Source organism: Gymnogyps californianus, chromosome Z, assembly GCF_018139145.2.
Source record: "Gymnogyps californianus isolate 813 chromosome Z, ASM1813914v2, whole genome shotgun sequence".
NCBI classification, from domain to species: domain Eukaryota; kingdom Metazoa; phylum Chordata; class Aves; order Accipitriformes; family Cathartidae; genus Gymnogyps; species Gymnogyps californianus.
The window spans coordinates 50,177,237-50,195,167 of NC_059500.1; the positions used below are offsets into that span (position 1 = coordinate 50,177,237).

At 37.4% G+C, this 17,931-nt stretch overlaps 1 protein-coding gene across 7 annotated transcripts in view; it reads left to right on the plus strand.

Annotated features, from left to right (window-relative positions):
* Positions 1-17,931, plus strand: part of NFIB (nuclear factor I B) — a 275,853-nt gene that overhangs the window by 237,538 nt on the left and 20,384 nt on the right. For 3 of the 7 annotated variants that reach the window (XM_050913734.1, XM_050913735.1, XM_050913736.1), the window contains exon 8: positions 602-786. In XM_050913734.1, coding sequence (XP_050769691.1) covers positions 602-786 — 185 coding nt within the window. Of the gene's footprint in view, positions 1-601; positions 787-12,698; positions 12,865-16,395; positions 16,479-17,931 lie in introns of all 7 variants that reach the window. The other 4 variants (XM_050913729.1, XM_050913732.1, XM_050913731.1 and 1 more) reach the window with 2 other exon arrangements.

The window sequence follows — 17,931 nt, forward strand, 5'->3', positions numbered from 1 at the left end:
TTTATTGGACCGGTTGGTTTCCCAGGCCCTGAAGTTGAATGTTCATTAGCATTGTCACAAAGGTCAGCTAATATTCATGGCATTAGTTAGTAGTTATTCCTAACTATTATCAATGAGTAGTTATTACCCTGTCCCCACATGAGGCATGTAGAGTGCAATGCAGTGAGGAATCACTGTTTCTTAGGACTTGGTGACTTGCTCTCCTCTGTTGGAGTGCTGTGAATAAAAGTGTAGGTTTTATTTATTGAGTAAAATATTTGTTTTGTTTATTTGGGCTCCAGATGGGAAAACTGTATAATTGAAATGTCTTTTATGCTGGAGAATGATTACTGTTTAAAGAAAAAATGAAAAAATATGATGGCGTAACCCACAAAACCAAACCAAGATACAGTATTTATGAATTTGAAACAGTAGCACTTTCCGTTGCCTGGGATGATGTGAGGGGAGGACATGTAAGTTTTTCTGTAAAGATGCCATGAAGCAGGAGTGCAGTGTACTGATTTATAACTGACTTTTTATTTTTCTTGCTGTAACACAGAGGTGAAGAATTTTAGAAGAAACAAGATGCGAAGTAATTTTAATTTTATTTTATCTTCTCCAGTCATCTCAACTAGAACTCCACCTCCACCTTCACCATTGCCATTTCCAGCACAAGCTATTCTCCCTCCTGCCCCATCTAGCTACTTCTCTCATCCAACGATCAGATATCCTCCCCACCTGAATCCTCAGGATACTCTGAAGAATTATGTACCTTCTTACGACCCGTCCAGCCCGCAGACTAGCCAGGTACTGTAAAACAATGCGAACCCTCCAAAAGAAATCCTGTGAGGAATGTGTGTCTTCCAGGGCGTCTAGACTGCTATCTCACTAGTTCTGGTCTAAGAGCAAGCTGGGAGCTGGCGTATAAGCGATCCAGCAACTTTTCCGGTTCAGCATGGTTGAATAAAGGGCGCAGGTTAGTCATATCCACTCGCTGTTGTTCTGTCAAGCGTAAGAAAAATACTTGTACTGAACGACCTGGCAGCACTAACAGGGCAGGTCCTAATCCTGCACCCCTCCTGCAGGCTGGGTGCCTCTGTGGCCGCGCAGGGCTGCCGGAGACGAAGCTCCTGCTGCAGGACAGAGCACGGAGTGTGCTGATACGTACATGTGCACGCATGCACACACATGGACATACAGGTATATTTATAGACTGACAATGAAAATAAACTCTGGCAAGGTAATGCTTGCCCTGTTTTGTAGGCACCTGACATTTCTTAGCACAGATGCAAAGACATGACTGTAGTGAGCACAGCACAGACCCACATAATTGTTTTTTCTTCCTTTTATAGAGAACATGCAGCAACAGATGAGTTCTGGCTGCTACACCGATTCAGACTTGTGTCCGATATGCGAAATTAACATGGTTTTCATTAGCGAAGTAATTTGTGAAGGACTGTGTGCAAAACTGCTTTCCGTGATAGCATCAGCACATAGCGTTAGCGTGTGATCTGCACTGTAGGATAAACTGCAGTTGCGACTTGGTCTGTCAATACTTGGAGTATTTCCAGTGTCAGTGTAATGTAATCTTTGCTGCTCAGGCTGTTATTTATTTTTGATGCCTTGTCTGAAAGGCTCCTGTGGAGCCCTGTAGCTTGTGCTTTAGCATGTTTTTTGGAAAAGCCTTGGGAATGTAAACTGAAGAGACAACGGTCAGGTTTTCCTGCTCCTAAGGGTTAGGTTCCTTTGGAAGAACTGTCTTATCAGGGATGAAGGGGTTGCTGTGACAGCATTTTGTTTTGGGCTTTGTTTTGCATTGTTTTTCAACAATAATGACAGGACTTTCAGCGTCGTTTCAGGCACAATAGCAATACAACTTGAGACTGAATCGAACTTTCTATGTTGAATAACAGATACGGCCCCTCTAGGCTGTTCAGAAGGTCATTGTGGCTATTGAACCCGTGGGCTAATGCTCTGGTCCATCTGCATGACTTTCTATGTGTTTTAAAAAAAAAAGTGAGTCCATAAAATCAAAACTAACTTTGAAGGGAGAAATCCTAACTATGTGATTTTTGTTGGTTACAATATTAATGCAAATTAAACCAAAAAGTGAAAATGGAGTATGTCGGCTTTAGAATACAAATTGCTATCTGTGCATGGATTAAAAGTCTTTCAGTCCCATATAGCATTTTTGCTGAGACTCAGCTGGCAATGTTGCATGCAGGACCTGATTTTAATTTGTGTAAAATTTCCATGAATAACAAAGTCTAATTAAGACATCTATTAAAAGTCTTTAATGTTAATTCAGTGCGGAAAATCTTAGAGTTCTGTTGGATTTTTTTTTTTTAAACTGATGTCTTAATTAGGCACTATTAAGGGAAAAATTATGCAAATTAAAATCAGGCCCTTACTGTTATGCATTTCTTTAATTATTCAGTGCTTGTTTTACTTACATTTTGATTTCTTATATATATTAAAAGAGCAGATTAGGTAATAATCTCTCTGGATTGTTCAGTGTTCTGCTTTGGATCGTCGCTGAAAAAATACAACATCTAAATGAAGTATCTGACTTTCTTTCAAACAATTGACAAATGTGCTGTCGTGTGATTTTAACATTGGGGAGTATATTCATTGAGTAGGAGATGCGCTTTCAACTCTTTGCCCAGCAAGAGTCTTACTCTCTTCCCTTATCTGCGGTTGAAAGCTTAATCTTTAGACCTTAAAAGATAAAATTTTACTCTGCTGATTTTTTTTCAGAGTAGTAGCAAACTGAAAACACTTCCTATTATTGTGTTGTGGCACCATAGGGAATAACAGGCCAAACGGGCTGCAATTTACTACTTTTGTCACCTTTCATAACCTTTATATTAGGGTAATGTTTTCATTTCATTTGATGTTTGATTTAGTTCCTCAGAAGAGGGGACGGGGTTAAACAACACCAAGTATGGGATTCCAGGCATCTGCATCAGCTATTCTCCGCAATTTATTACCATTAATCACTATGATTAGTGGAATCTCTTTTAAATTTAATTCTTTAAAGTTCACCTCTGAGATATGCTGTACGTTAGAGGAGTTGCGTGCCCAGTCAAAATATCTCTAAATAGAACAGTTAAAGGATGGCTGTACAAAAAGTAAAACAGCAAGAATAATTTTTTGCTTAGGAAAAGAGGCAGCAGCAGCCGTCTGTGAAGTTTCAGTGACAAAAGGGAATTGTTCTGATACAATGGCATGCTTTGAGCCAAACCAGTTTTTCTTTTCTAAATAAAACATGAATTTTTATTCAAACAAATTTAATTATTACAAAATGCAAAACTGCATCTGTAGGAATACCACATCAAGTTTAATTATACTTTCCCACCTCAAAACATACTCATTTGGATTTCAAAAGGAGAACTATGATGATAGTTTTAATTTCAGCTTTAGAAATAGAAAGGATGGATACCCTGACAGCATTTACCTAAAATGAACTGTTCCTCCCCAACATCTTTCAGTAATATGCTAATTTAGATTGTTACAAAAAACAACTGAGATGCCTTGTACTCCCCACAGCAATTTTGGGATTAATTACATTACTACTGCACTGATGATAGTGAGACAGTCATGGTATTCAATGGAATACTTTAAGTAAAATTAGTTTAAAGATATAGAGTTCCTATAGGTTGCCACGGTGGGAAGCAGTGGGCAATTTTCTTGATATAATGTTAAATACTCCGAATTATGTGTGATGAACGGTCAGGAAGTTCAAACAGGCCCTTTGGCTGCAGTGAAAAATGATTCAACAATGGGTGATCCTAAACGAGAGAGCTGTGGCTGTCGGTTTCATGCATATCTGCTTTTTATCCCCCGTTCGATCTGGAGAATAAGTAAACAAATGTACTGAACAGAAATGGACCTTGTTAGATATAGAGCTGGACTTGTCTCCAACTAGTCATCTGAAAAGTTCCCAAGGTTTTGAGAACTGCTGTACTTTCCACTAATTAGGTAATTCTGCTGAGCCCTTTTTATTATACTTATTTCAATGCTTTTCTTCTTAGGGAGGCATGCATGTTACTGGATGAGATTGTGTGTGCGACTATGTATCCCTATTATGATGGGATGCTGGTGTCTCCACAGTTAAATTGATACTGGTTACTTACTGTAAGTTTCAGCAAAAACTAATCGATTGGTATGTGTCTAATCCACCTATGATGTTTATCCATCTACAGTGTATTGAGGTTTTCAAAGCTACCACAGATTTTGAACATGTATTTCCTTTTTGAATGATTGTAGATGGGTGAATCTTTTAATCTTGGAAAATATTACCTCCTCTGTGTGTATGTATACATGTGCATGCACACACACAAATCTGTACACACTTGAAATGCATTAATAATCGAGAGTGTATGAATCAATATACAGTATCAAAATCAAACTTCCAATGAGCCTGAACAAATCACCAAGCACAACACCACTTGTGTGGCTGAAGTAAAAACCAAAAGCTCCAAACTTAATGCCCCGTTGAGTTAAATGGAATAATTTCCTGATTAAGGTGTGGTGAATCACAGAAGGGTCAGCAAGTGTGGTGAAGGAAATGATGGTAAAGCAAACGGTTAAGGTGAATCCTGCTGAAGAACATCCTAGCATCAGTGAGAATTTTTTTTGCTGACTGAACCAAGCAAACAGCAGTAGACAATCTTGCAAGCCCTTTGAGTTTGGCTTATGAAGGGCACAGTTTACAGGTAACCTTAAATCAAATTTTATGATGTTTTTGATGAAATATGCAGTTTTCAGTGGCATAGTAAAACTGCCTCCAGTTTGGGGGAGTTAAGCATTGGACCCTTTTCCTCTTACAATAAATGGCTTACACTAGTTACATACTACAGTCCAAGTGAACTGCTGTCCACATATTGACTAAAATTCCTGGGGCTGTTAATACGTACTTTGTTGCAATGTGGGCTAGTTTGCAGCTTTATCTTTTTAATGGTTTTATCTTTGTTTGAAGACAGAAATATCTGAACTGCTTGAGAAGAGCTCCTTCTGGAAGCTGGTGAGGCCACTTATTTTCCTCTCATAATTGATTGGGGTATTCAATTTTTTGTTCAATGAAAGATAGGCACACTCTTCAGAAATGCCAGGCAGATGCCTTGTGATTCTTCAGTGCAATAACTGCAGTCATTTAGCAACGAGGAAGGAATCTTGTGAGGCTCTGTTGGGCTGGTCAAAAGGTTTCCTGTTGGTTCCTGGGAGAATACTGGCAGAATAAGCTGACACAAGTGCTACATGTGTATGCGGTTTCTTTGGTATAGCTAGCACCTTTATTTGTTGACATTTAATAGTTTTTGACTTCTTGGGCAAGTCTTTCCTTGCAATTTTTAAGAAATTATTGAAGATTAAATATGGCAATGCGCTGGTTTTAATTGTAATTGGGAGGCAGAGGGCTTAACTGTATCTACTGACAAGGCATTTAAAGATTTAATTGCAGTTGTAAATGATTACTTTGTATTTAGTTTGCTCATTTTTAGTTTATTAAATGCACAGTTATAAGTCTCCAGAGTGCATGGAATACCATTTAACCCAAAGATATCTTTTGAACATTTATCTACAAAGAGATTTCCTTTCCCATGCTTGTGTAACACGGACTTACCCTATTGTTAAGGCAAATATACAAGGAAAGCTCGATATTTCCTTGTGCTCTACCTGTTTACAAAGAATTCAGATTTTGTGACCTCACAGGTAAAATTGTGATTCAGGATAGAGGACTTTTTGCCTTGAACATCTTACAATATCTGTGTCTGAACATGGGTTGCTGAAGCTCTGCAGTTACTCTCAGTTTCAGCAGTGTTACATCAAGAGCAAAGTGCTTTCTCAAATGGATGAGACTCAGAGCTTTATAGATCAAAGTCAACACCTTGATTTCTCTCAGAAAGTAGTACAGAAGTGATGATGTCAGCCAAGAACTGTCAGCAACATGTTTTTTCTAAAGCTAATTCCTTAAGCAGAGAGGTAGGTGCATGTCACACCACCTGAAGCTTTTGTGTGGCACCTCCCAGTTAGGTCTGTGTAAGATGTGCTGTAGCAATGAGTTACTCAGGTGGCAAGGGTATGGAAACTAGTGAGATTCATCCATATGAAAAGTGGTAAGGAGCACTATAAAAAGGCAAAGTACATTTCTGTTGCTACCATAGTGTCCAATAGCAGAAAGGAAGTCTGTATAGCCTTGCTTCTTGTTAAGCAAATGGCTTATGGAACCCACCAGGTTCAACCTAAGGAGAAACTGCCCTACAGTACCTTCTACAGTCTCACTGGCAGTGCTCTAATAATACCATTCCCTTATGTTTAGCACAGTCTCAAAGGCACTGTGTTATATTACTCAGATAGGTAATAACTTGAGGATATGTCTTCCACACATTTGATGAAACTGCCTCCTGTACCATTGAGCTGTCTCCAGTGGGAAACTAACATGGCCATTGGATTTTTACAGGTGATGTAGCATTAGGGTGCCCTAGGCAAAGGCTCTACTGAGGTAAAAGGTTGGGTTTGCATCATATAACACAAAAAAAAAAAAAAGAGAGGGGGAGTTAGAAAAATGGAAGATACTTCTTCCAGTTTCTTTTACTTGTAGGTTTTCTGAAACATCCATCACCCTCTGTGGATATCACAGAGTACAATGGCAGGGACTCAAAGACAGAACTTATCAGGTATGACCTCCAGGTTCATAGATGTGGCTAGTAGACAACTGTTAAAACAAGATATTTGATATGTGAGCAGGGGACCAAAATGTGCAGAGCTGGATATTCTACAGCTTCATCAACAAAATTAATTCAATCAATGGTCTCAAAACTACACTGCCATAGGGTTTTGCAGTGATGTGCTTCACCATAGTAGCTGAACTTTGCCATTACAAGGGACTGGAACTCTTGAGAAGAAATGGGTGACAGACTGTTTCCAAACACACTGAATCCAGTTTGACTAAACTGCACTCATTGGTTGATCACCTGGCTATAATAGGGTAACCTTCTTGGGAAACACAGAGTTTCTATTGAAAAACCTGTGTTTTGAGATGCAAATTTGTTGTTCTCCAAGTATAGGGGTTTAGCTGGTATAATGTAATTTTTATTAAGCCCTGAAACTTCTTTCTGAAATACCTAACACAGTATCATATGTAGCTGTACCTAGGACATGCACAGGATTAAGATGATTTCTGGCCTTTGTTGATTATTTCTTCGAAGGTGCTCTGTATGTAAGATTCCAAGGAAAACTGGAATTATTTTATTTGGAATTATAATTACAATTATTTTGTAAAAAAAGATACTGTGCAAATTTAAACATAAAATATATTATTTAAGCAACTTAATAGTTTATGTGAATTGTTTAATAAGTATGTCAAATTTCTGTTATGTTTGGATATCTCATCTGTAGATGTTAGTGTTGCCATTTCACTATGGCATCAGAAAGATTTTTTTAACACTGGAAATAGTGAGCTATATGACAAAACACTGTCCTAAAATGTAACTGAAGACCTAAGGTGTAAATCTGCTGATATTTGGGCAAATACATGAACAGAATTCTGAGAAGAGGTTGATTAATTATTTATTATAAATATGTTAGTAAAATCCCAGCAGGGAAAACAGGTGTAGTGAATCCTGATTTTAAGAAAGTCCATACTCATAGCTGTTACAAGTTTCTGTTCAGATTTCATACCTAAGGATTAACTGAAAGTGTGCGTAGTGCACACAATCAGATATTAACAGTCTGACAATCTTGACAGCTATGACAGTGAATACAACTCATCTGTGGCTTTGGGCACATGAATGGATTAATCTGTAGCAATTCAAGATGGTGTGAATTAAAAAGCTGGAAAATGTAACACAGATCTGAAAATCAAATTAGTCTCCAGTCCAACAATAGAAAAATGTATACCTGCATAAATTGGGGCCAAATTTGCCAGACCTTCATTGTGTTTGCTTCTTTCCCTCTCCCATTTTCAAATGCACAGCTTGTTTATCTAACACAGCTGTCTCCATGCAATTTGCTTGAGGTTTATGCCTCAGGCACCCTCTCTCTATTTGTGAATCCATCACACAGACATATTGATGCTCTAGTTGATGGTAACAGTTGATTTTTCACCTGTAATGCATTTGTCTGTAAGAATCTCTTCAGGGAAAACTGGAACTAGAATCTAGAACTTGGTTTTAATACGGACAAAATGAATTTGTATTAAATGATGTGCTATAAATATTTGCACTTGTAATTCAAGTGGATACGGTCCAAATAGATACGTAGTTTCCATACTAAGAGATCTTTTGACATAACTGCAAAAGTTAGAAGGAGAACAGGTCACAGAAGCTATTTCTAGCAGCCAGTTTTCAATAAGATTATGAATTGACAACTTCAGAGGGCTATTTCTGACCAGAGGGTTTCCCTCTTTGCACTGAAAACTTAAAGCAGGACAGAGGACTTGAGACATCTGAGAGAGCCAGTGTTCTTGAGCTTGTACCGTTATTAACTACCACGGTCCAGAATCTAGACGCTTAATTCAAAAGCTTTTAGTTTTGTGTTTGCAAAGATAACCATAGAAACGTGAAATGAGTATAAACCAATGCAGCAATGTCAGTGTCAGTCTGAAGACAGGCCTAAGCAATAACTCTGAGACAATACGTGATCTGTTTATTTAGGGCTACTTTGTGATCTTAAGCTGGAAACTAATTATGATAACTTAAATATCAGTTTTGTTAACTGCTTCACTGTTGTTCACTGCATGCAAGAAAGAGAAGTATGGACGTTTCAGGAAGGTTTCTTGTGAGTGACATTAATGCAACAGAATTTGGGAGAGTACGAGACTGCTTTTCATAAACGCTGTTTTCAAATGTAGCACACCGAGGACAAACACTGAAGTTTTAAGAAAATTTCATGTGTACTATTTCCCATGACAAGCTATGTCAAAGGGAGGACCTTAGTTCACATCTGAAAGACAGCTAGGATTGCTGAAGAAGAATTATATATGTAAAAGTCCCGGTAGGTATGTGCTTACCTACAACTGAGGTTAATTAAAAATTTAAATACAGGAAACTTTCAGTATGGGGAGAGAAGTTAGGTTCTTAGACATGGTACACCAAGCTCTGTCTTGTGGGTACTTATCCCTTCTTGTGTTATCTTGTTTGCTGAGCAAAAACACCTGAACTGTTATTGCAATATACAGTATTTGACATTACTGCAAAATTAAAAAAAAATGTTATGTTACAAATGTGAAAACAGATGTAAAGTATTTGAAAAAGAAGAATAGATGTTAGAGATTACAAAAATAAAAGCAGAATAAATCATAAAGTGCAGTCAGAAGATACTTGGGGAAATGTGACAATATGCAATAAAATTGTTAAGAGGCAGGTAACTAGGCTATAATTGCATTTGAAATCTAATGTGCAGTCAGAGTCTGAAATGTTGGAACCATAAGAATTAAACTTGCTGAAGTAATGAGTTTTCCCTTTTCTGACTTTGGAGGTTTTATTTTTCTGTCTAGAGGTTGCAGACCTCAGTTTCATTGTATTGTGTCTGCACTCAGTTTTACATGTAGGACGGATATGGAATAATGCCTACCATTTAAGAAGACATTAAAAAAAAGAAAAGAAATAGAAATGTACATACTTGGTGGGGGGTCACAAACCACATCCACTAAAATCACTAACAAATTCCCCATGGATCTCAACAAGGACAGGATTTCACCATCAATTTGGATAAAGTGGGGTGATGTACTGCACTGCTGTTATGTATTGCACAGGGAAAAACATGGTTTACATGAGAATGGGGTATAAGTATATTCTTTGTCTTATAACTCAGCAAGGAAAGGGTTTTGTCATTTGGACCATATGCCCAGGGACTATGCTGGAGTCCATGTGAACCATTGCATTCCTGTTGACCGGGATCACTAGGGAAGAGTAGAAGGTGATACATTGCTGTAAATTGTCCTGGTCTCCAGCTGTGTCCTTCTAATTCATTCGAATCTGGCTTTGGAGAGAGAGCTGCTTTTGGAAGCTGATGATACTGGCTGTTTTAATCCGTAAACTCCTTGGAATCTTCCTTCTTAGTTTTTAATAAAAGTTGGTTGTTTAGATAAGGGATTCTCAGTTGTTTTTGTGATATGTTGGCACACCACATGAGCTAAGACTCCTAAGGTAGCCCTGTGGCACCGAGGAGCTACCAGACACAACTGAGAGGTGGTAGTCCCTCCAGCAGGCTGTGTGGACACCTGGGCTACCAGGGCAGGAGAGGGGGCTTGCCTCTGCAGCAAGCTCCCCAGAAACATACTGAAAATCCAGTGCAACATAGCAAGCAGGTCTTACTGACAAGAATTTCGGTGTTTTAAAGAAAAGTTTATCATAAGGCCAGCCTATATTTCTGACAGTTTTCCCCACAAATGCTTCAAACTGTGTCACAGCTCCCTTAGCTATGACAGAGCCTGTTTTATTGCAACATCGAGATGTCTTGAGTTGAACTCTGCACAACTCACAATGAGTGAGTGAGGATACTTGCCTCTAAGTTTTGGAGTATCTTGGGTCATTTGTGTGGGCAATTTATTTTAGGTAACTCTTAGAGATTTTCTGAATTTATGTTAGTTAAAATTTTCATTTTGTTCTAAGGCAAGTGGAGTCAGATTTCTCGTCGCCAAGACACCTGGCTTTATAGGCTGGCAGGCCTTTAAACTAGAGCCCACAAAATAAAATTCCCTAAACCACTGCTAAGATAGATCTCAAAGAAAGTGGACTTATTGACACATACTTAATATATGACTGTTTGCTGTAATATAAAGATGTAATTTGTATTCTTGAGGAAAGACCTCTGTAATTACTGAGTGAGTTCCCCACTTATGACCTATCGGTCATTTAAGCATGCTCAGTAAACTTTTAGGCCACATTATTCTCTAGAAATTGTCTTGTATATATTCTGCTACATCTCATTTTCATTTCAAGTACACGTAATAAGGGAGATCTATCTAACTGTTAAGTTTCACCTAGTGAATAAAGCTTAATGTAGCATGCCAGTTATTTGAGGAAGTTGTGTTATTTGTGAAAGTATTGTCATTCCTTTGAATCTGTGCTGCTTTCTTATTTTGAAGCTACTTTGACAGCTGACACTTATTCCTGTTACTAAACTCCTAATAGTAACTTCTCAGCTTATTCCTCTAGGAACATGAATGAAAGAGTGGTAAATACCACCCAGTTCCTGTATTTGCAACATCTTGGGTTTCCATGGCTCTTCTGTCCCCACACCCGCTCCAACACCCCCCCAAACATACAGTTATGTTTAGGGGATGACTTTTTTCATTTAGAGGGGTAGTTTGTTGGCCAATTCTCATTAGTGTACATTTTTACTGTTATTTTTCATTGTAAGGTTTGTGATTTTAGAGAGGGAAATAGTCTACTAACTGCTCAATGTTCCTGTGAATACAAAATTTGTCTCCATTTGCACTTGTATTTTCTAGTGTTTTCTTTCTTGTCCTAAAGAGCAAGACTGTTCCTTGGGGGCATTTGCAAAGTCTAGTAGATCATACTGCCAGGAAGTTTCTCCTGCTATTAATTTTAAATTTCCTCCTTCTCGATTGCATTCCATTACCCCGAGTTTATACTTCCTGTACTTTCCAAATAATTCCTTCCTCTTCTGTGTGTTTATACTCTGCACATACTTGCAGTAATTGTCTCAGCCCAGCTATTATTTCATTACTGTAATCATGCTTACCTCTTTTAACCTTTCCTTGGATCAGTTGAATCAGGTCCTTTATCAGTCCATTTCTTTAGTCTGAGTTATCTCAGATTTGACAAGATCCTTCTGATAATAAGATTCCCAGTATTTTTTACTTTATAAGGCTGTATTTTAAAATACCTATGATTCACAGAACACACAGTCAGTTTAATACAGAAGTAATCAGCCACTGTTGAAAAAACTATTTACTACTTGCTAATTTTTACTGCAAGTTATTTACTGTTGAAGTATTTACAGTCATGCAGAATGTCTAAGGCATGTTTAAGCGTTGGATGAACATATACATTTACCAGTGAACATTGCCTGTATGATAAGGTCATATGCAGACTGCCTCTTGTATCTATGAAAGAAGTGTCTTTGTTTATTATGCTCTTGACTTGCAAAATTCCCATTATTAAACACTTCTGTGTTTTTGGTAGGTGGCTTTTGGCCAGATGTTATGACATCTGCATTATAGTGCATCGTATCCTAGTCCTCTCCCCCACTCCCAGACATGTGAATTATTAGTTAGCCTTCCAGTATGCGTAATCTCTGTGGACAACTGTGGTGAAGTCTTGGTTATGCTCCAAGCCAGAGTGGTATGGCATGTGAAAACAGGTTTTGCATCATTCATTTGCTCTTAATACTTTGTACATTAGGGCCTATGCCTGGTCAGTTTAATCCTGCTATCGTGGGATTTACTGTGGTTCACAGCCAGTGCGCGAACAGCAAATATATTTTGAAACAACATCTGATGCATGCTGCATCCAGAAAGAAAGAAAGCTTACCAAAAAGTACTGCTACTTAAGCATGTACTACTACCTGTCTGAGGAGGGATCTGCCTGCTGAAAATATCACATAGAAATTCATAGCTTTGTTAGAACGGCGCATTCCAGCATGCAGGTACTACGGTGATGGGCATTCCGGAAAACCCTAAGATAGGTGGGTAGGTTCCTTAAACGCAATGTGTATGTTTCACAAGGCATTCTTTTGGTTTTGTTTTGTAGCCTAACAGCAGTGGTCAAGTAGTAGGGAAAGTGCCTGGCCATTTTACTCCAGTTTTGGCACCCTCTCCCCATCACAGTGCGGTGCGACCTGTGACCCTGACCATGACAGATACTAAACCCATCACTACATCCACTGAAGGTGAGGCATCTTCACCTACAGCAACCAGTAAGTATTTCTTTAGGAAACAAAAAATGTCCATCAAAGATTCAATATGATTTCACATTGAGGCCAGAAAAAGGCGCCTTTTCCTACTATTTGACCAAGAGGATGCTCATCATTTTACATGGAGAGCAAACGTGATCTGACTGCAAAGCTTTTCCTCCCCAAATTTCAACCAATGCATCATGTTACATGAACCAAAGTTTGTGACATGACAACTAAAACGAAAGGGAAAAGCCTGTATATTTGACCACTATTCAAGAAAAAGAAACCGTGGTTCTTCATCTAAGGTGGACATTGTTAAGACATTGAGAAGCACACCTAGACAGCAAGGTTTTACAATGACCCGCAGATGGAATTCCAAACAGAGATTGGATAATTTGCTCCTCAATGAGCTTTCCTACAGAAATCAAGCCTTGTTACAACACATACTGAATCCGAGCTATGACAATTGCATGTTGATATAGGTTGTGTCGGTTTTAGCAAAAACAACTGATGTGGCAAAAGAAAATTTTGATTCCTTGTTGTTGCTGCAATGGATGGTAGATCCACTGTTCTTTTTTAAAAAAAAAAAAACCAAACCCCTAACTTTAACATTTTACGCTCTTTATTACTATATAGGACCATATTATTTATCCTATTATCTTCAATGGAATTGCGGTTTTGGAAATAAGAGCAAAGGTGTTACTATATATAGGGTAATTTCTTCTCTTCCAAATACTCATCTTATGCTCAGTGATGCAGAATGTTGCTTTTTAACTACTTTCTGCGTTTCTGTTGTCTTTGAACTTTTATTTGGACTTGAGATGGCCAGTGTTACCAGTATTTATCAGAGTGGTGAAGATTTTTAGGAGACACTTCCAAACATACACTTTGGAAGAAAACTTACCAGTCTTAAAAAAATATTAATCTCTTTAGGATCTGTTACATTAAAATGACTTGCTTTAGACCTGTTTAGTATTTGAACTGTGAATCCAGTCCCTAACTTTTGGTCTGTCGTTAATGGAGACCATAAATTGTATGTTTCTTAGGTGTTATACTACTTTAAATATTTTCATTAGAATGTGAAGCAGAGATGAGACTCAAATGCATAGAAGTGGCCAAGATGTTAAGGAGGAAAACTGGTTATACCTTTATTATAAAAGGATAGTAGTAACTTTTGGACAAACTATTGTTTAAGTATAAACAAATAATTATATGGATAGATTTATGGAAGTATTTTAGCTATTCTTTTAGTATAGCAGAAGTTTTGTTAAAAGGTGGCAGAGTATATCTGTATCCTCCCTGGTGGTTTGTGGTACAGTTCTTGCACCTTTTAAGAAGAGTTAGTTTTAGCAGCAGACACGAAGCTGTTGCTCTAAACTCTTGGTCCAGAATAGAAAACTGAGACAACTGAGTTCATGTATAGTTTCAAGTATTCATGGTTTCATTCTGCTTCCTGTTTGACGTGATCGTGCCTGGCCAAAATAGCTGTCTCAGATGAGGTCAGGGTTTCTAATACAAATGGCAAAACGAACAAATACAATGTCAGAACTGTGTTGAGATGTTTTCTGGTAATCTGACCATATTATTCATCATTACAGGAAAGCATACCTAATCTATTCATTGTCCTACTACTAAGGGAAAAATTTGGACTATATTTTCAAATGAAGTCGGCACCCAGTTTCTCATGCGACTCATTGGAAGTTGGGTACCTGATTCCCCATGAACCTTGGAACATATCGACTTAGGTATTTGAAATAAGGCCTCCTCAAGCTTCCACAGCAGTGTGCAAGTAACTTCGCGCCTAAAGATCCAATGTCTGTCACTACAGCACGTAAATAATAATAAAAAAACCCCTATGTACAAATTTCATTTGAATGTGCCAGTTCTGCATATGAGATAGTGTATAAATGCTACATGTTCAGAGTGTTATGTTTTTCAGAGCAGTGCAGTAGTCTATCTGCTTGGTAAAGCCTTTTGAAACTGGATTGGTAACTGTAAGAGCAAAAAAGTGAAGGAACATAGCTTGTTGATGAAGAAAATAGCAAAAAATTGAGGGATCATGCTGATATATAAATTATATATGAATACATATAAACTGTATTATCAGTCATCATTGACCTGCCACACAGAGTGCTAATGTTAACTTAATGGGAAAATCCAGACTAAATATATTTTAAGGCATAGTTACACTTTTATTTGCAATAACTGATTGATTGGTTCAAAATATATATAGATATATATATAAAACATATGCTTGGCCAACAAGTTATCATTATTATTCAGTCTGATGAGAATAAAACAGCAAATGATTAGCACTGCTTTTCATTCTGAAGTGCAACAGCAGAATTGTTTTGAATGAGAAAGAACAGCAGGCTTTGATAATATTTGGGGAACCCTGTGGCCTCCACCACAATTTCCATCTAATAACTGATTAATTTTTATGACAGTTTTTCAGTAAAGCCTATTTACTGTATAAAGCCTTTTTTTTAATTTAACGGATTTAATTTGCTTGTATTTGCTGTGTGACTTCAGTACTAACAGGCCAATTCAGTAAGTACTCCCATCTAGCTCCTCACTGGCATCCTTGTGTATGTCTGTTCAATTTTAGTAGTTTTGCTTTGTTTGCCAGCAAGTTTCCAGGTTGTGATGCTGCAAGTTGCAGTGCGGACATCTCCACACTGGGAAGTGAAGTAAGACCACCTACCTCATTTCGTAAGCGCCACCAAAAGCCATGAGAGGGTAATGGCTTTTAGAGATTACTGACAGAGACCAGACAGGAATGTGACCTACAGGTGAAGGATCCATATCCTGTAACTAATCCCAGCATCACCTACTGTTCCCTTTCTCCTCAGAAATGGGTTTCTTTAATCTTCTGTAGCAGACAGCAAGAGACTTCCTTAAAATGTCCCCCTGGGAAAATGTTTCCTGATGCATAAGGGAGTTGAATATTTAATATTATATTGCACAGTAAAAATTAGCTTCCTTCTCATGAAAATACTAATCGGATTACGTCCCATTTCCAAAGGCCTGTAAAGGTTCATTTCATGCCACATAAGTAAACTGAACTTTTGATTCCAATTTTTGTTGTTCTTTTACAGTTTTGTGATAGGCCTTCGCAGTGGTAAGAATAACAAATGTGCACCAATATTTTCTCTCAACATTGTAATCTCAGTGATTTCACTGGTGCCTTAGATTAGTGTAACGGAAATGAGAATCAGGCTCGTGATTCCTTCAAATACATACCTTATTTGATCACTTTTAAAAAAATAAAAATATATTAATCAGAGGAACTTTTATTTAACAAGAGACATCCTTATGATTTATACATGCAGCTTCCATTGAAGTTTATAGGAATTTACACATGCCTTTCCAAATTTGGTCCAATTTTTCTTTTACATTCTATTAAAGTTTAAATAAAGGAAAAACACAGACACATCCTATATATTGCAAAATCGTAACTCTGGATCTCTCATATTTGTACTGTACCTGCAGAGGGTAATAGTTATGATAGGTTGGTATTTTTATCAATCTGTTTTGTTCTTCCTTAATCAGCCTACACAGCCTCAGGCACATCCCAAGCCAATCGATATGTGGGACTAAGCCCAAGAGACCCATCCTTCCTACACCAGCAACAGGTGGGCAAGTTTCACATAGGTGTAATGATATAGAGAAGCTTTTACGATATTACCTTCCTACGTGCTGCCACTGTTATCTTGGATTAGACTGGGATCCTAAGGGTTTCAGTATTTGTCATCTGAAGATGAAGTTTATTCAAAACAAAACTGAACCCTTTAAGAAACATCAATTTAGCATATGCTTTATTGCTTAGATTTGTGCCATCTTAAGGATCTTCTAATCATATTTCTTTCAATTATTTTTTTTTCAAGAGCTCATACATGTAATCTTTAATAGGATTTTAGGAAAGAAAATGAGGTGTATAATGAACAAATAGTCATTTCAAAATCAGTTTAAAAAATAAGCCAAATTTCCAAAGCAGAAAGTCCAACTTATTATTTTCAAGCTATTTTGGTTTTTTCCCCAGATGTTTAAGCCTACATTTCTTCATTTTATTTTTAGAAGATGAGTTATAAAACCAAATTTTCAATGCAACACATCATCATTTCTAGTTTAATAGGTTTAAATTGGTCTGCTGATTTCAAACGTGATAAAACCACATTTTTGTTCTCGTTCTTACATCATTTATGTTTCAAGTAGCATTTGAAATTTCACATCTCATTAATGCTGTAAATTTAATGCAAATGAAGTGTTTACCCAAACTGCGAAAATACACAGCCGAGATTAATGATGGCTTACAAACAAATTAGCTGCAGTCAGTAGCAAGGCCATACATATACAGAAATGCTACATTGCTAGTAACAGGAATAAATTCAGACCCTTTAGAACTTTAACATATTTTATGATGTGTGTTTGTGTTGCTCCAAGATCTTAACAGTAGAGGACTTTGAAATTAACAGCATATAAAATGTTATAAGGAAAAAAGCTGAATGTGGCAGTAAGAAAAGGGCTGTTAAATAGTCCTTGGTATTTATTGTACTGTATTTTTTTCTCAGGCTTGGGTTCCTGTCAACAGTTGGTACACATGCCTGTTTCATTTTTCAGTAAAACCTACCTGTTCTGTGTTTGCTGAGATATAGCTGAAGTGTGCTTCATCTGGAATTCCCTATCCCTACTCACTCCCAGGGCAAGGTGGCAGTATGTCCGTTTTAAAGGTCACCACATGCAGAGTTCAGAGAAAATCATAAAGGTGATCATTTATTCAAGATAGCTGATGCTTTGCCAACTTTTTTTTATCCAGTGAGACCTAACTGGAAACATCTGTACTATTTTATGAAAATACCAAATGACAATTAGTGATTTTGCCAACCATTCATTTTTCATTTTTTTGGTGGATTGCTTTTTTTTTAACCTCTCAAAGATTGTATTATGAAATGTGCTATAATTACTATAACATGGTTCTTTTTAAAAGATATACAGTATAGGTTTATTGTCTTTTAAAAGACACACAACATCTCTCTTTTTAAACACAGTGCATGTAATTTCTGGATTTCTTTTCATCTGAAGTTTTGC